The sequence below is a fragment of the Rhinatrema bivittatum genome, chromosome 7, assembly GCF_901001135.1.
Source record: "Rhinatrema bivittatum chromosome 7, aRhiBiv1.1, whole genome shotgun sequence".
Classification (NCBI taxonomy): Eukaryota; Metazoa; Chordata; class Amphibia; order Gymnophiona; family Rhinatrematidae; genus Rhinatrema; species Rhinatrema bivittatum.
In genome coordinates, this window is record NC_042621.1 from 98,877,231 (window position 1) to 98,896,864 (window position 19,634).

The following is a 19,634-nucleotide window of genomic DNA, read 5'->3' on the forward strand; positions in this document are numbered from 1 at the left end:
AGGTGACTTTCAGCTGAATGTATTTGTTGTTTCTTCAGCGACCTTACTGTGGAATGCTTTTTTGAAGAGCCAAGTTTTTAAGCTTTTTTTGAAGAGTTTTAAATCTTTCATTAGTCTTAGCTCAAGTGGTAATGTGTTCCATAATAATGGTCCTGCCAATGATAGTGCTCTCTCTCTAACCTGGGTCAACTTTGCTGTTTTTACTGAGGGTATGGTTAGTAGTGCTTTATTGGCAGATCTGAGATTCCTTTGAGGGACATGTAATCGAAGTGCGGTGTTTAGCCAGTCGGCATTTTCGTCATTTATTAGTTTATGAATTGTGCATAGTGTTTTGAATTGCACTCTTTGTTCTATTGGGAGCCAGTGTAAGTCGGCCAGTGTTTGGGTGATATGATCTCTTCTGCCTTTCCCAGTAAGTATTCTGGTAGCCGAGTTCTGTAGTATTTGCAGTGGTCTGATTGTGGTATATGGCAATCCAAGAAAAAGTGTGTTACAGTAGTCCGTGCTAGCAAATATTAGTGCTTGTAGTACTGTACGAAAGTGTTCTTGAGTTAATAAGGGTTTTAGCCTTCTAAGGACCATTAGTTTGGCGTAGCCTTCTCTTGTTTTTACCGCTATGTGTTGCTTAAGGCTGAGTTCTGTGTCTATAATCACTCCTAGGTTTCTAGCTTTATCAGTTTTTATTTATTTAATTTATTTATTTATTTAAAAGTTTTTTATATACCGCACATGGGGTCACTTACGTGTCCGTCTAGGCGGTTTACAATTTACATGCACAATAAAAACAATTTGAACATAAGACACAATAAAAACAGAAATAGTTCTTTCTTTACAAGTATCAAGCAGATATGGGTAATTCAGAGTAAACATTTAAATAGTGGTACTGAGATTGTATGCTTCATTAAATAGAAAGGTTTTAACCATCTTTTTGAATTCATTTCGATTAGATGTCATTCGGATACTGTCTGGTATAGAGTTCCACAAGGAAGGACCAAAAACTGAGAAAGCTCTGTTTCTTGTTAGGGCTAAGCTAGTAGATCTGACTGACGGAATTTCCAGTAAACATTTGTCTGTGGAACGGAGCTGTCTTGTTGGTTTATATATGTGTAGCATAGAGCAGAGCCATATAGAATTGGGGTTATAAAGTAGGTTGTGGATAGTGGTTAAGATTTTGTATTTTATGCGGTGAGTAATGGGAAGCCAGTGTAAATGTTGGAGTACTGGGGAGATATGTTCTCTTTTAGGAAGGTTGAAAATCAGTCTAGCAGTAGCATTCTGGATAAGCTGAAGTGGGCGTAAAGATGATAGTGGGAGTTAGCTCCACTGATTTATTATTATTAAGTTTAATGGGGTTTTGAATTCTTACAATGTTTTTTCGTTGAAGGTGTATGAATTCTGTTTTTTCTATGTTTATTACTAGTTCCATTTGGTTTAATAATTGTTTTATTATGTCAAGGTACAACATTGCTAGATTCAGTGTTTTCTCAATTGATTCTTCCACTGGTAGAATTAGTTGAATGTCGTCAGCATATATGAAGTGTATGACACCTAGCCCTGCCAGTAGGTGGCAGAGGGGGAGCAGGTAAATGTTAAATAGAGTCACTGAGAGTGATGATCCCTGGGGGACACCTGTTTTTAGGTCGATCTTGTCTGATATAGTGTTATTTATCTGTACCTGATAGGATCTATTTGTGAGATATGATGTGAACCATTCAGTTGTTTTCATTTGTAATCCAATTTCTTCCAGTCTTTTTAATAGTATGTTATGGTTAACTGTGTCAAATGCTGCGGACAGATCTAGTAGTATCAAGATGTAGTGTTTTCCGCTGTCAAATCCACGAAGAATGTTATCAGTTAGAGAGATTAGTAATGTTCCAGTGCTATAGTGTTTTCTGAAGCCGTGTTGTGATGGGTAGAGTATGTTATTGTTGTCTAGATGTTCTGCTAGTTGTTTTTGTACTGCTTTTTCTATTAATTTCGCTAGCATAGGTAAGTTTGAAACCGCTCTATAGTTACTTAAGACATTTGGGTCACTGTTTCTTTTTTTCAGAATTGGTTTAATTATTGCATTTTTCAGAGAGTCTGGCATTACTCCTTCATTGAGTGATAGATTAATTATTTTGGCTAGTGTGAAGGAGGTTATATCAGCTAGTTTTTTTATGTCTGTGGTGGGAATGGTGTCAATTTTGTGCGGTGCAGGGTTCAGCTTTTTTATCATGGATTCTACTTCGGTTTGTGATACCTCGTCAAATGTGGAGAATTGTGTCGCATCTCTTTTCTGCATTTTGATTTCCTGTTTAGTTAGGATCGGGATCTTAGCTCTAAGGTTAGTGATTTTGTCTGAGAAATAGTGTGCTAAGTCTTTGCATTTGTTTTCTTGTGGGGTTTGGGGTGTCTCTGCTTTGTCATTGGTCAGATTTTTAACTATGTTGAATAGTGTTCTTGGGTTATTTGAGAATTTTTCAATTTTTGAACTAAAGAATTGTTTTTTTGCGACGAGAATTACTTTTTTATAATAGGCTAGTTGTTTCCTAAATTTGGTTAAATTGTCCACTAATTTGTCTTTTCTCCACCTTTTTTCTTTTTTCCTGAGATTTTGTTTGATTTCTTTTATTTTTTCGTTAAACCAGGGGTTTTTTTGTTTGGGCTCATGTATTTGCATAATTCTTGTAGGGTTAATGTTGTCTGCCAATTTATTTGTGTTTGTTAGCCACTCAGTTGTTGCATCAATACAGTTAGTGTAATTATAGTTTTTTAGATCTTCTTCTAGTTTGGTTTTTAGTAAGTCATGGTTAAAGGGGGGGCGATATTTAAATTCTAAGGGCTTATTTTTCTGTATTTCTTTTGGCTTAATGAATTTAATGTCTGACTGGATTAGAAAGTGATCTGACCATGGAATTTGATTATAACTAGTATTTGTGTGTTCAAGGTAGTCGTGATTGATGTATGTTAGGTCAAGCGAGTGGCCTGCTTTGTGTGTGGGTTTATCTGTGATTAAAGTGAATCCCAGTGCTTCCAACATATCGTTTAGTGTCTGGCATGTATTTGATAATGGAAACACGTACTTACAGTACCTTGGGTTAGGACAGCAATAATTCAGGAGCTGCCTTCTCCTGGAGACGTATGGGACCTCTCTGTAACCACCATGGTTGCAACTCTTATTCCCATCAAGCTGCCACACCCTCTGAGTTCTTCCTGCCCCACAGGGACCTGCCAATAGCGCGTTCTCCCTCTAGGAGATTTAAAGTGGACCAGACATCTAGCCTGGTCCTGCACAGGTTTATAGGGGAAAACACAGGGCACTCTCTCACAAGTGTTTAAGTACAAGAATATGAATTGATGTACAAGTAAAACTAGCATAGTAGCAAACTAAAGTGATCTCAAACTAAGTGGTACATTTACTAAGCTGTCATATGAAGATAATATGCGTTAACACCATAATCACTGTTTTTTTGAAAGATTTCTTCCCCTTATTAATATTAGCTGCTTTGCGTGTATTTGCATGCATAAAATAAACTAATGTATGCAAAGCAGTTAATTACTACTCAATCTAATGCAAGTTCAGTAATGCAGCTCACATTTAAAAAAACAGTTGCATTATTATATTGCATTTGGAGGAGGGATAGTTATTTTTTCCCGGAACCCTTGGGACACTAACATGCACCCTGAGGTCCCTGGGATACTTCTTAAAGAACCTGTCCACCCAACAATAATTATCCCCCCTCAGTGAAGAAATGCCCCTAGGATATCTATTGAGAGCCCTGCCCACCCTCGCTCCACCTTTCGAAGTGGCATGAACCTAAAAAGTTTTAAAAATAGGATAAAAGCTCATGCCTTGCTGCCTACCTTAACCCCTTCCATTAGATTAAAAAAATATCCCCTCCCTCCGACAGACATCCCCAAACAAAAACTACCTCTTTCCAGTATCAGGCCCCTTGGCCCTATCCCTCAACCAAATCCATAAACCCTGAGGACTAATGGACCCCCTCCCTCTCTTTCCCATGAAAAAAAAGCCCTGGTTGTCTAGAGTAGTCACCAGACACCCCCCCCCCCCCCCCCACACCTTAAACAAGACCCATTGGTGGGCTAGTGGAGGTCCAAAGCGCCCCCTAACTCCAGGCCTAGTTGACACCATTTTCCAAAATGGAACCGACCGGCCATTGCTTCTGTCTTGTGATGGGTCAATGGTCAGTTGGTGCCATTTTGGAAAATGGTATTGACCGTGTCCAGAGCTAAGGGGCACTCCGGGCCACCGCTTGTTCACCAAGTCTTGAAAAGATATGGGGGGAATTAGGGGCCCTACTAGATCACCATGGCCTATTTTCTAGGCAAGGGGATAGGGGGGTATACTAGACCCCAGAGATTACAGTGTCTGTTCGGAGGCTAGCGGGTGGGGGGCAGCTGCTGGGTTGTGTAGGGGGAATTACATATATTTGGGTCTTTGGTTGGGGGGCAGTTATATACAAAAGGGAGGTGTTTGAATAGGTTGTGGGGTGTCACATACCAGTTAATTTTTTTTTTTTTTAACTTTTTGGGCTCATATCACATCGAGAGGCAGCAGGAGGGTGGGTGGCAATCTCACTAGACCTTTGGGGAGTATATAATCACTTTAGGGAGGGAGGTATCTTTAGGCCAATGGGGCCCTTTAAAATGATGGCAGCCCATTGTGAAGTGGGTCGTCATCAAGCATTTTTGGGCACCTGCCACGTAATTTGTTATTGCAGTTTTTTTCCATGATAAAAAATAATGTGGCACTACTGCCGTGATATTTTCCTGGTGAGGGGTAAAATATTGCAGGAATGCCCCTCCCCTCACCCCTGTGATATTTCACTATCCTGCAGTAAATATTGCAACATAGTAAATGACCTCCTAAACTTAAATAGTTAATGTTAGTATGTTAGCATTCAGAATTTTTAGAATAGTGTTATATAATGCTATTAGTGCTACCACTAAAGAGATGACCGATGAATAGGAAGTTATGCATATTAGGACATCTAAAGGACTCTGTTTTCCTTAGGAAATCCCATAGATTGTTACTAAATAAAGCTAGTCTCATTGCTAAAAGATGTATTCTTATTAAATGGATAGAGAAAGAGGAGCCAGACATTCAAATATAGAAAGAACAAATGTTAAATGTAGTATATATGGAACGCAGATCAGCTTTACTGAAAAATGTACAATTACAAATTTGGTTCAGTAAAAGCTGGAAAACATATAATATGTCATTACCAAAAGAAATGCAAAGTCAATTTAATTTTACAAAGAAATGTGGAACTAAATAGTGATACCTTGGCATGATAACTTGTTCATGTCTGTATACCGGCAAAGCGGTAAAGAACTTTAGCCTTGCTTTATGCATTGTATGAATTCTAATATTTTGTTTATACAGTTATTGAAGTTGATTGGGTATCAGCCCATTGTCTCAGTCTGTATTTGGTTCTTTGTTAATAAAAGATTTTTTCAAAACTCAGGGTTGTATATGTTGGAAAAATGCTAACCCCAGAGGGAATTACAGTAAACAAGTCATCATAATTATTCTAGCATCAAAGATCAGGTATTTTGGGAAGGATAAATTATGTAGGAAGATTTACACCAGTGATTCTGAGAAAACCAGCCTAATGAAGAGTTAATTTAGGACCACAACACACTGATTCTAAGGGGGAAAAAAAGAAAAGTAAAAGAAACATTCCATTGATTAACAAATAGTTATTACATTATAAACCTTTGTTTTCTGCAGCTCCAGCACGGGAATTGCTTTCTTCTTTGATGGTTTCTACCCCTTATATGAACATTAATGGCTGTGGGCTGGAGATCCCAACATTGACATTTCAAAGATGCTGTAAACATGAAGATGTGGTATGTGTTTACATACATACATTTATTTGATTTATATTCTGCTTTTCAGGTACTTCAAAGTGGATCACGTTCATGTTCTGTAGGTATTTCCCTGTCTCTAGAGGGCTCGCAATTGAAGTTTTGAGGGTGAAATGACTTGCTCGAGGTCACAAGGAACAGCAGTGGGATTTGAACATTGGTTTATAGCCTGCTGCTCTAACGACTAGGCTACTCCTTCATATGCCTCAGGGTTTAATGCCTAAGAACGGAAGGAGTTATAGAAACTCGAGATAGCTGAAAATCAGAACCTGTCAAAATGCAAAATAATCCAGCTATGTGTGGAACTCTATGGAAAATACTTACTTTGCAACCGTCATACGTAGCCGCAGTAGAATAATGGCTTATATTGTCAAGCCCTTGCAACTCTGGGCTTGAATAATCATAGGTTGCTGTAAGTATTAGGATGCAAACATTGTGTGGACACTACTAATGTCTGCACACCGCTTTCCACCAGTTAGGTAAATGATATCTTACGTCCTGAAGTGCTCGCTCCAACACAGCAGTGTTTCGGAGTGTAGACTCCTTCCTCAGGGAACTTCAGGGAAGTAGTTTACTGGTGCAATTCTGTGTGGAAATACAATGTAAGAGTTCTGAAAAAATGCCAAAAGGCTATTAATATAACAAATGGCTGAGATTTGGAAGCAAAACCACAAACTTACTGTGAGATGATGGTTATGGTCAGTCAAATAGCGGTGAATAACACTGGCTGAGATCGCTAAAAAACATGAAAGACAACGCAATTGGGGTGCAGGGAAACCTCCCTTATGGATAAACTAATGCGTTTAGGATAAAACATCTTTAGTGAATTAAAAAGTCTTTGAATGTCGTCAATGCGATGCCCAAGTGAAAAACTTACGTGCCCCAGAAGTGAGCAGCCTTGCCGTGATTCTTGCCGCTGGGATGACAGCGATCCGCGGGCGAAAACGCCGGTTATAAAGGGGACCTATCGACTGAAGTTGATGAGGCAGGAAATGACGTTTGAGATTCCAAATTTGGTGATGACCATATTAGGTGAGTGACGTGCGTGGGGAGTACTAGCCCAGCTGAAATCCATATTTGGGCAGTGACGTCATGCGGCGGCCATTTTGAAAAAGGAGAATTATGAAATGCATTCAAAATATAAAGCACCGCGGGTAGGGAATCCCATAAATGCGGAGGGAACTTCATAAACCTAATTGTCTTCTAAACAACAGGATGATAGGGTTGAAGAAGTTGGCCTTGCACAAAAATGACGTGCTTGATTCATAAGTCAAAAGGAATGCAGTGCTGGAATTTAAAGACCATTGACACGTAATCTGAAAAAACTGAGAAAACACCCATGAAGGGTTGTTAAACTAGAGAAAACCATTCTATTCTTTCGTTTAGCCCCAGTGGTTCAGTGGAGCGTAATAGAAAGATCCAACGGTTTTCCTTAAAGTTAAGCTGGGATGTTCTATCGCCTCCTCTCCAATGATGGGGAATATGTTCCAGAATGGCCCATTTGTATTCATCAAATGTATGTGTGTGAGCCAAGCTGTGTTGAACTATAGGTGCTTTGATGTCCTGGTTATTGATCCTACTACGATGTTCAACTAATCTAATGCGAATCTTGCGTCGTGTACGTCCTATGTAAATTTTATTGCAAGGACACTGTAGTACATAAATTACAAAATCAGTGTTGCAATTCACATTATGTTTGTGGATAATCTGCAATCCTGTTTGTGGATCAGTCCAATAGGAGCCAGTCATGGCTTGGCTGCAACAGGAACATTTCCCACATGTTGAAAATAGCCCTGATGAGGGGCCAGTATGAGAACGAGGGGCTGCTCTAACTACCTTCTGCTTGATATTGTGACCTCGAGAATATGCAAACATGGGAGGTTCATGAAACAGAGAATGAGGACTAAGAACATGCCAATTATTCATGATTGCTTTTTTAACTTGTATGGTGAGGTCTGTATATGGTAAAACGCAGATAATACTGGGAGATTCATTACGATGTTTGTACTGTAATAGTTGGGTTCTGTCGGAGAAAGTGGCCCTTTTATAGGCTCTGCGTATGACTCGGGCCGGGTATCCTCTTTCTAGAAACCTGTCGCGGAGATGTCCGGCCTGTATGTGGAAGTCTCCAATGTCTGAACAAAGTCTTCGGAGTCTGAAAAATTGACCCACAGGTAACCCCTCTTTAAATTTCCTGGGGTGATGACTCTGGAAGCGAAGGTAATTGTTGCGATCTGTGGGTTTCCGGAACAGCGTGGTGCTTATACCTTGGGAGTCCTTCATGATCTTGATGTCTAAAAATGCTAATGAATGCTGGTTGTAGACAATGCTAAACTTTAAATGAGGATCAATGTGATTGAGCCAATGGTAAAACTGGAGCAGTTGTGCTTCTGTGTGAGTCCAGATGAAGAATATATCGTCAATGTATCGTGACCATAATTGAACGAATTGAAATTGTGAGGATGGATAAACGTGTTTTTCCTCAAATTGAGTCACATAAAGATTGGCGACATCAGGTGCTATGGGCGACCCCATAGCTACACCATGTGTTTGAAGGTAAAACTGCTGTTCAAAAGAGAAAAAATTGTTATAAAGAATAATTTCTGTCAATTCAACCAGGAATTCTGACGGAATACGTTGCAGTCTCATTCTATTCTCCACTGTCTCCTGAACTAGCTTGAGTGCATCCAATTGCGGAATATTTGTATATAAAGACTCGATGTCTAAACTGACTAGAAAATGATTGCTGGATGTGTGACTAACCGTGGATAATTTATTGAGCATGTCAGAAGTATCTTGTACATATGATATAGCATTTTTGACGGGGGCTCGAAGAAAAATGTCCATGAATTTGGCTAACGGCTCCAGAATGGAGCCATTAGCTGAGACAATGGGCCGGCATGGTGGGTGGACTAAGGTCTTATGGATTTTGGGGACCCCATAAATAACTGGGGTACGGGGATGTTCAACCTGAAGAAAGTTGTATTCCCTGTTTGTGAGAAACCCTTGGTCATGTGCAATTTTAAGCAAACTGCCAATCTTTTGAGATAATGATGGAGTGGGATCATCTTGTAGTAACCGATAATATTTCCGGTCATCTAGTTGTCGTAAAATTTCTGTGCGATAATCTTCTTGATCTAGGATGACGGTAGCTCCGCCTTTGTCAGCTGGTTTGATAATTATCTCCGAATTGGAAGATAATGCTCGAAGAGCCTGGTTTTCTGTCGAGGAGAGATTGAAAAAAGTGTGGTGATGTCTTGTTTCTATATCCGACACTTCTTGCAGAACCAGGGTTTGAAAAGCCTTGATTTGTTCGTCCACCACTCCTGGTGGAATCCAACGGGATTTCTTCTTAATGATGGAAGGATCAAAAGATGTTTGTTGCGGGCTTTTAGAAAAATAATGTTTGATCATGAGGAGTCTGAAAAATTTATATAGCTGGATGCGACAGACAAAGGAATCATGACGATTGGTGGGAACATAAGATAACCCTCGATTCAACACCTCTTCTTCTGCTGTTGTCAAATGGTATCTTGATAAATTAATTATGGACGACTGTCCTGATTTTGCGACCGTGTGAACGGTTTGTGCCACTGGGCGTCCTCTTCGAGGGGAGGTTGTTGACGGGGTTTTCTGCCGTAAGGTCTTGGAGGGCGGGATGGGTACCGGCGTTTTTCTAAAAAAGAAGACGTCGGACGTGGTCCTCGAGAAGCTGGTTGATCTTCCGATCCACTAGAGGTGTCTTCCGATGAAGCAAAGGCAACTTTTTTGGGAGCTGTATCTTTGTCATCCTTCTTGTGGAGCCATGTATAAATGCTGCCATTGTCATAGTCACTTTTGTGTCGTCTGAACTTGGTAACTTTATTACGTTTTATATCTGTCTTAAATTTCTCAATGGTGCCCTGCAATTCTTCCATAGACTTTTGTGCCGACTCCACATTCGTCGAAGCTTTAAATTCATCTTCCACCACAATAATTTCTGCTTGAATTTGTTCGGTAATTACTTTCGTATATTCGATGATTAAAAGCATTAGATCTAAAGAACACTTGTTCAGAAATGCAGCCCATTTAGCAAGGAAATCAGGCCTATCTGTGAACATGAGTGGAGCTTTGTTAATGCGGAGTCCTCGTGGAATGACTTGTTGTTTGACGTACTCTATCATCGTAATGCCATGAAGTTCTGCGCGAGTATTCCTTTTGTGAAGAATCACCCACGCGTAGATACTAAAATTTGGCCCAATGGTGTCAGTTCAAACTTCCAAGTCCTGTTCATATCTCCCACAGAAAGTCAAAGGGTAGGGGTGCGAGTGGAAGAGCACAAGGGGAGAGGTCATAATTGTGAGGAAAAGCCATGGCGTGTTATATCATGTTGGAGAGAAAGAATATAGTTGAGGAAACAAGGGTCCAGTATTAAGGCCCCAGTAGGCATGGGGGAAGGAAGTTCAGGAATAATAGGGGGTGAAAGACACAAGAAAAGACATCAGAAAGGCCTGACAGCACCTACTAGAAAATTTAGGGTGTAAGGAAGAACAGAAGGAGGTAAGAGCGAGCACCAGTGGTACAGAGGCAGTGGAACAGTTGCCGATGCTTCAGTACTGCCCAGTTCCACATTTGAGACAATTGTGCATTATCTTGGTTAAAGATTCAATATGAAAGGAGCATAACTAGAAAGAGATAACAGCAGAAGTTTGCAACTTAGGAGTGGCACCCAGGACTATCTTGCACATTATACACTGATATCAGGACTACAAGTGCACCATCTGGGAAAAGGCAACCAGAATATAGCAACTAGGGATGTGCATTTGTTTGAAATGAATGGGCAAAACATAACAAATGAATCCATATTTGTTTTATTCATACCCCCCCAAAACAAATGGAGGGGTCTCACAAATGAAACAAATAATCTTCATTCCATTTATTTATGTTTCCCATTCTTTTCAATAGCCCATTGAAGTCTATGACCATGTACTACTAAGGGAAAAACCAACTAGCTCTTGCCTGTGTGACCCTAACTGCTTTGTCAGAGCCAAGGCAGGACATGTTGGCAAGGAGACTAGCCAAAGGACAAATCATAGTGCAGCATCTTTTTATCTAGCCTCTCTGCTATCTGAAACATAAAAACATACAAATGATCGCAGAAACGAACCAAATGATCCATCCAGTCTGCCCAGCAAGCACACGGTGGCATCTGCCGCACTGTGCAGGTTTCCCCCATGCTTAACAGATTCCCAGTCCATAAAAATCAGGCCCTCGGTGGTTGCTATTTGAATCCAATTCGCCATTACTTCCTTAACATTGAAGCAGAAAGCAATGTTGAATTGCATCAAAAATATCAAGCTTATTGGTTAAGGGTAGTAACCATCACATCAGCAAGTTACCCCCATGCTTATTTTTTCCCTAGGCAGTAGAAGTCAGGGCCCTCATTGGTTGCTATTTGAATCCAGTTCCCATTTCCCCCTGTCGTTGAAGCAGAGAGTGATAATGGAGTTGCATGAACAATATGAAGGCTTATTGGTTAAGGGTAGTAACTGCCACATCAGCAAGTTACCCCCATGCACTCATTCCTTCATTCCATCCTGTAGTCTTTAGGTAGCCACAGTGTTTAACCCATGCCCCTTTAAATGTTTTCACTGTTTGCGTCTTCACAACCTCCTCCGAAGGGCATTCCACCATACTCTCTGTGAAGAAATATTTCCGGACGTTGGTTCTGAAACGTCCTCCCTGGAGTTTCATTTTGTGACTCCTAGTTCTACTGATTTCTTTCTATCGGAAAAGGTTTGTCAATTGTGCATCATTAAAAACTTTTAGGTATCTGAAGATCTGTATCATATCTCCCCTGCATCTTGTCTCTTCAAGTGTATACATATTCAGATCCTTCAATCTCTCCTCATAGGTCTTCTCATACGGACCCCACACCATTTGGTCGCTCTTCTCTGGACCGCCTGTATCCTGTCTTTGTCCCTTTTAAGATAAGGACTCCAGAACTGAACACAGTACTTCAAGTGAGGCCTCACAAGGGCATTATCACCTTCTTTTTCTTACCGATTATTCCTCTCTCTATGCAGCCCAGCATTCTTCTGGCTTTAGCTATCATCTTATCACATTGCTTTGCAATCTTTAGATCTCCAGACACTATTACCCTAAGACCCAGGTAAGAACCAATTTTCCTTTTCTTGGTCAGTGCACATCAGTCTTTCATCCCCCATAGCATACAGCTCTTTTGGATTACCGCACCCCAGATGCATGACCCTGCACTTCTTGGCATTAAATCCCAGCTCCCAAGTCTTCGACCTCTCTTCAAGTTTTCTTAAATCATTTTTCATTCTCTCTTCTCCTTCAGATGTGTCCATTCTATTGCAGATCTTAGTATCATTCGCAAATAGACAAATTTTACCTTCTATCCATTCCGTAATGTTGCTCACAAAGTAATCGAGTAATCTGACATCCTCCCACTGTAAAGTCTGAGCATGTGCAAGAATCAGTCAGTATTTCCTCTCTAGCATGTCACAGAGAAGGACATGCGAAGAGAAGTTCTCTGAGAGTTTTTAAAAAGCTTAACTTTTGGATTTTTCACTTGTAAAGGACTGCTGCTAATTTTCTCTGTGCTTCAGTGGTCTCATTCACTGTGCCAGAAAGCGAGGCAGTACACTGCCGCTGATTTTGATTTTTCTCTTCACTGGGGGAGGGTCATGCTGAGAGACAGTATGGAGATTGCAATTTTGGCAGTACTAGTGATTTCTATGTCTCTGGACAGTGAGATGAGCACAGCACACTCAGAGACTGGATGGATGTTCACTAGGATGGATTTTCACTGGATGTTCACTAGGATGGCGCTGCTCTCTGCATTGGTGGAGGGGTGGAAGGGAATTGGGGCCGGAAGGTGCTGGAAGCCAATAGAGACGGGTGGGAGGGAGAAAAAGGGGGGAAAAAAATGGATAAACTGCGTAGCTTGCTGGGCAGACTGGATGGGCCGTTGGTCTTCTTCTGCCGTCACTTCTATGTTTCTATGTTTCTATGTTTATGTTTCAAGGCTGCCAGTTGTTTTTGTCAGTTGATGTTTAACAGCTTTTTATGTACAGTCAGTCAGCACAATTGCACAAAGTACAGCACACATAGTTTTTGGGTACTTGCCAGGTTCTTATGGCCTGGATTGGCCACTGTTGGAAACAGGATGCTGGGCTTGATGGACCCTTGGTCTGACCCAGTATGGCATGTTCTTATGGTCTTATGTTCTTATGTGAGAGAGAGAGAGACAGACCTCCATACATTGATTGGTACTGTGAGTGGAGATACAGTTACAGTATCAAAAAATTCATTTGTAATATTCAAACCCACAGTAGGCAGTGCACTTCAATAAATTCTATCATGTTAGGAAAACAGAGAGATAGAGATCTTGGCGGGGGGGCAGCAATAAAAGAGGCAGTCCAGCACCTACACTAAAGAGGGATTTGTTTAGATCCAGAATGGCATGAAAGAAGGGCATCTGAATGCAGAAGAAATTGAAAATGTATTCAAATAAATAAGTACATACATTTGGAAAACATGTGTCATCGCCACCAGTTCCTCTCCCTTTTGTTCTGGAGCAGAGGAAAAAATGGGAGAGTCATCCAAGACATGCATTAGTAGGGTAGGGGTAGCAGAATATCAATACCCATAAAAAGCAGCATGATCCTCTTTGGGTCCTGGTTCTGAGGCAATGAAGGCAATTTTAGCAACAACTGATTCAGAGGAAGAATCTTGTCTAGGATTCTCTGAATCAGAAGATTTTGAAGAGCTAGTCGCCAAGGAGAAGTTTAGTCAGTAGAGAAGTTTACTCAGTAGTGTCTTAGCCTGCAGTTCAGTGATAGGGGAGAGAGATGATACTGACGATGTTGAGATCATCCCCTAGGAAGAGCAGGCAGCGCAGGTATAGAATATGAGAGATGCTCCTGGCATTTTTCCCCAGAATCCACCCTCTACTTCAACTCCAGTGCCACCATCAGCCTCCAAGAATGTAGAGAAAAGAAATCCCTGATCTGGAGGCACTTTAAAGTGAGAGAGGGCCCATTATTTGCTTGATATTCGCTGCAGGAAAGATATCAGTGTTGTGAGCATGGAGGTGTGTTCGCTTGCTCAGAGAGATTGTGAGCCTTTGGGCCACGGCATGGCTCAGGGAGGAGCCCCAAGACACACACCGTGAGAGGTGAGAGTGTTCAGCACGGGCTGGAGCTGGAACAAGGCTAGACCTGGATCAAGACTTGGAACATCAGGAACTGAAACAAGGCAGGCTCAGCCTTACACTGGACCTGCATGCACAGGTGAGACCCAGCAATGCAATGCTGGTCTCAAGAGTAGCCCTCCAGTCAATCAGTAGCCCTTCGGACCCGCTGCTTGGGAACAACGAGTGCATGAGGCCAGACGGAGGCTGAGGGTAGGAACAAGGTTAGACATGGAACTCAGGAACTTGGAAGACTCAGACGAGGATACGTGTAACTTGGAAGACTCAGACGAGGATACATGGAACGTGGAGGACTCAGATGAGGTTTCAGGATACCTGGAAGACTTGGACAAGGTTTCAGGATACTTGGAAGACTCGGACAAGGTTTCATGGAACTTGGAAGACTCGGACAAGGATCCAGGATACTTGGAAGACTCAGGCGAGGATTCAGGGTTCAGGCACTAGTACACCCTACACAGCTGCCTATGGCTGGTCGCGGACCATGCCGAAAGCAAAGCAGACTCCAGGCGAGATAGTGAAGACTTGGAACCGGAAACATGTCGAAGATTCAGGAGAGGCCTGCACCGAGGCATGCCCTATACAGCCGCCCATGGCTGGTTGCGGACCACGCTGAAGCGGAGCAGATTCTAGCTTGAGTCTTGGGCATGGATGGAAGCAGGCACAAGATACTCCAAAGACCTGGAACAGGATTCAAGACTCAGGATTTAAGACTCAGGATTCAAAACTTGGAACTCGGATTCAGGAACAGACCTTGGCTTTAAACACAAGGGCCTTCCAGAGAATTGCGCTGTGGACGTGAAGACAGGCCTTTTGGCACAAAGTGCCCTACTCAGCCCCCCATGAGCTGGTCACGGACCATGACAGTCGCATGCCAGGAAGGGTGGACAAGCAGGATGAAGAGCCAGAGACGAGGACATCAGGACCAGGTCTGGAACACGGAACATCAGGAACTTCAGGACATGGAACATCAGGACACCGAAGAGACAACGAAGAAGCTCCAAGGAAGAACAGGACCAGGAACATCTGGAACATCAAATGAAGAGCCATCTAGACACAAGAAGACCACGGAGGACCTTGACTGGAGAAAAGACACATGGACGACCATGGAGATCTGATTCGAAGGCCTTGAGGAAGTAAAAGAGAGCCCATTTATAGGGCTGGACTAGGTGCAGGCTGAAGACATCATCAGTTGGAGCCGCGGGCTTTTCCCGCTTCTGGCCCTTTAAATATCAAGAAGAGGTGCACACGCGCACCTATGCAGGACACTGCCGCAAGAAGAAGAGAGTCGACGGCAGCTCCCCTGTCACACGATGAGGCAGGGTCGGCGGCGGCTTCCATGTCGCACAAGGATGATCCCAGCAGTGGCTCCTGCCGTGAGGAAGAGGAGTGACAGCGGAGGTCCGAGGCGGCTTAGGCTGCACGAAGAAGTCCTGCGGCATTGGGCCAGTGGTCAGGCGGCGGCCAGAGGTGAGAGGCTGCTCGCGGGTTGGGCTCTGCTAGCAGCATCGTAGCAATCAGTCAAGGGAAACAAGTGGGGCATCTGAAAAATGCTGGTGTGCAGCATCACTTTCCGAAGCCACACTCACTAGCATTGGCATCAGAGGAGAATGGTAATACTAGTCTGGGGCCCCCTTCTGCCACACCAAGTAAAAGCCAGAGGAAAGGGATTGAAAAAGGGAAGACTTTTTCCAACGGCCCCTTCTAGCAGACAGGTGGCAGGCCAGCAGTCCCCAGCCATGCATTTAAAATGGAAACCTACCATAGAGAATATGTGCTGGTCTATAGAACTGTCTTGGGATAAGAGGCAGGCAGCATCTAAAATAATAATGAAGAGCATCAGGGAAATGTTTGCCCTTGACTTAAAAAATAGCCACTGCCATTACTAGCAACAGTAACGTGGGATAGATTTAGTTTTTGGGTACTTGCCAGGTTCTTATGGCCTGGATTGGCCACTGTTGGAAACAGGATGCTGGGCTTGATGGACCCTTGGTCTGACCCAGTATGGCATCCCCTGCAGATGGTGGAAAACATGGGCTTTAAATGTCTGCTGCATGTATTAACCCTCAATTACAAGCTGCCTTCCATGACTGCATTTAGTAGGAAGATCACCCCCTCCTGTACAACCAGTGCCATAGTCGCATGCACATTGATAGGACCTGGTTGAGGCAGGGGCTGGCAGCAGCTCTAGTGGGTATGGACCATCAGAGTGCAGGTGGATTTTGCTGCACACCCAGTTGATACATAGCCCCATATCTCATGCAATATTCTGCTAGTTATAAGAAAGATGGTGGAGGATTGGCAGCTAAACCAGAGAGGCAGGAGTTTTCAGGCAAGTTTTATGTGCAGACTGTGGTACAGATATGGTAATGGCAATAGAAGCTAGGGGCTTTCTGGGCATCTGTTCCTTTATATACTTGCTGCACCTAACAGTGAGGTATGCCCTGGAGCTGGGGCCCACTGGCAACAGAAAGCCATTCCTGAAGAACTTGATAGAGAGGTGGAGGAAAATAGCAGGGCTTTTCCATAGAAGCATGGAAGTGGGACAGCTCCTCCATGAGAAGAAAGAAGAATTTGGGATGCCTCAAGATGTTGGCACCTGCTGGAATTCTACCTATATAATGCTGCAGAGGTTAATGGAGTTGCTGACCTTCTTTGATGATCTGTTTCTGGAAACAGAGATAGGCATGCATTGCCCCCTGGGGTATCATGATTGGATAGTGATGAATCAGCTGGTACAAATCCATAGGCCCTTCAAGGATGCTTTGGAGGATCTGAATTCCAGAAGAGCCACTCTGGGTGGGGTCATCCCTATAGTAAATATTCTGGAGAAAAAGTCAGAGGGCTTCTGTGAGCAAGAGGAAATGGAAGTAGAAGTGTTGCAGTTTCTGGGCTCCTTGCAGCAGCAGGTGAGAGACTGAAACCTCTCAGACAACACAATGCATACATGCTTGCCCTCAATCTCAGTGTCTCATATTCAAGAAGGAAATGCTGGTAGCTAGGGTATGTGAACAGGAGCACTAGAGGCTGAGGCACAGTGGTGATGTAGCACAGGAAAGAGTGGCCACTCCAAAGATTTGTGCAAGCAGGAGCAACACCCTGTCAACTACCTCTTCCTCCCCTACTTCAATATGCCAAAGTCACATTGCCCGCAAAGGACCATCTCTCCTGACACAAGCCTGAGCTAAACTAGCTGACAAAAGAGACCCTTCGCCTACCCATTCAAAGGAGACACCAGCATACATTTCTGTGACACACTCTCTCATAGAGCCCATCGAGGTCTTATTTTTATTTATTTAAAAATATTTATTCCCCACTCTCTCCATAGTTCAGGATAGGGTACAAATAAACACACATAAAATAGATAAAACATATACATACAAATACAACTGGGAACAGTGACAGGAGGCAAATGGATACAGTCTGCAATATAGGTGTGAGTTCAGGAGATCACAAACAAACAGCTCTGCTATTCTTCACATTTCAACAACACAAATATAGTATCACAGCTTACAGTTCAGCAGTATTCTCTTTCTCTAGGCTTCTTTCTCTCTCCTGGGCCTCCTGCTCCTTCCTGGGCCTGGCTATTTATACACCTTCCAAGGAACATCTGTCCAGGCCAGGATTCCCTGCTGTCTTAGGCTTAAGGTGGACTGGGCCAGATCTCTGGATCCAATCTTTTAAGGTGTTTTGTGGATTTCTCCTTCACACGTCCAATGTCCAGGGAAGTTTCCTTCTCTAAACAAGATGGTTAGCTTTGAATGCTCATTATGTTGTTGGAGGATGGATGTGGCTCGAGTCCCCTTGAGGGAGATGATAGGAGTGGCCCTCTTCCACTAGAGAGGAACAGCTTTGAAAAGAGGTGTGGTAAGCCAAAATTGTGGCATGCAAGTGCTATAACACCTATAATTATCTACTGCTCCTTGTTTTAATAGTTGATACTGGTGACTGGAACACTCACATAACTCTACCAGAGGCAGAAGGACACAAGTGTAGAAGGCCAAATACTAGTGCCCTGGGGTATCAGAAGAAGAGGTTGAGTTTCATGTTCCTGAAAAGGCATCACTGAGGCAATATTTTCCATGCCAGGCCTAGAAGAGTTGTATTTATTTATTTTTATTTATTTATTTGTTTTTTATATACCGTCATTCGGTTTAGCCATCACAACAGTTTACAGAATCAAAACAACAATCAGATAAATTATACATAGTTGCAAAAGAAGAAAACAATAACAATAGTGAAATGATAGGTAGAGGGGGATGGTGGGGTGAAAGAGGGGGAGAAGGGAAAGATGTAAAAAAGGAAAGTAACAAAAATAGTATTAATTCATCTTAAAGGAGGGCTTCATATTAAATTTCTGAAATTGTAATACTTAAGGTTGATGCCAGTTGTAGTTACTGTTTTTTCTTGTTTGGGTTTGAATGGTTGAATTGATTGTAGAAGGGTTGTTGTTAAAGATGATCATTGATGTAGACTGTATGGAAGAGGAGTTTTTAGGTCCTTCTTGAACTTTTTGATGTTAGATTGAGTTCTTAAATAAGGCGGTAGAGAGTTCCATTTTTTTTGGGAAGCAATGGAGAATGCTCTGTTTCTAGTAGTTGATAGTCGAGCATCTTTAATGGGAGGAATTTTTAGACAAAAAGTGTTGTTAGATCGAAGATTTCTTCTGGTAATTTGTGGAGTTAAATAGCTTTGAGCTACAATTGACAGCAGAATTAATGCTATCAGTGGAACCCTACACTAGGCCCCTACATTTAACTTCATTGCCACCTGAGCACAATTTTATGGCACTAGTTGTGGAGGACAAGACCATCACATACGCTCCATTTGTTCACTGCCTAGTGGAGTTGCCACAATAGCAATTGGACAAAACAATCAGTAAAGGCCTCAAATTTGGGCAAAACTAGTTGCATCTGCAGACCCATAAGATGATGGTGTTACAAAGGTCCATGGAAATGTGCAAATGCATTGCATGAATAGTGTGATGGGCAGCAGTGGTGCATAGATAGATAACAACAGCTATCTCATAGCTCTATTTCATCCTCTAGCAGGGCTTCAACATCCTGTGAGCAGCAACTCTTGAGTTCACAATGCCAACACCTCACAGGACCTTGTGATTGTCATTTAGTGGAACAGTTCAAGAGTAATAAAAAGCTGCTCAGATGGCATCAGGATGATATTCAATATATGCCAAGATTGTACATTCCAAGAACTGAAGGTAGTTTAGGCCTTATACAAATAGATCATGCATATAAAACTTTTATGGCAGGCCTTCAAACATACCTAACAGAATCAACAGATTCTAATACTAAGAAAGTGCTGAAATACAAAAGCAAACCACCAAAATTAGTCTCCATCCTTATGCTCAGACGATCATTTTGACAAATGGAAGGAATGAGTGAGAATTTACCTGCACCTGATAGGAAAGAGTTAATGGAATTTGCAAAGCAAGAGAAAAAGCTCTTTAAAGAATCTAACCAGCAAGCAAGAAATACAATTAGCAAAAGCCTAAATATATTTTGGAAAATAGAGAGGCTTGCTTCAG

General features: G+C 42.3%; 1 protein-coding gene across 3 annotated transcripts in view; it reads left to right on the forward strand.

Annotated features, from left to right (window-relative positions):
- Window positions 1-19,634, forward strand: part of LRRC36 (leucine rich repeat containing 36) — a 287,868-nt gene that overhangs the window by 226,170 nt on the left and 42,064 nt on the right. For all 3 annotated transcript variants that reach the window (XM_029608785.1, XM_029608787.1, XM_029608786.1), the window contains one exon: window positions 5,738-5,856. In XM_029608785.1, the coding sequence (XP_029464645.1) occupies window positions 5,738-5,856 (119 nt within the window). The remainder of the gene's footprint in view (window positions 1-5,737; window positions 5,857-19,634) is intronic.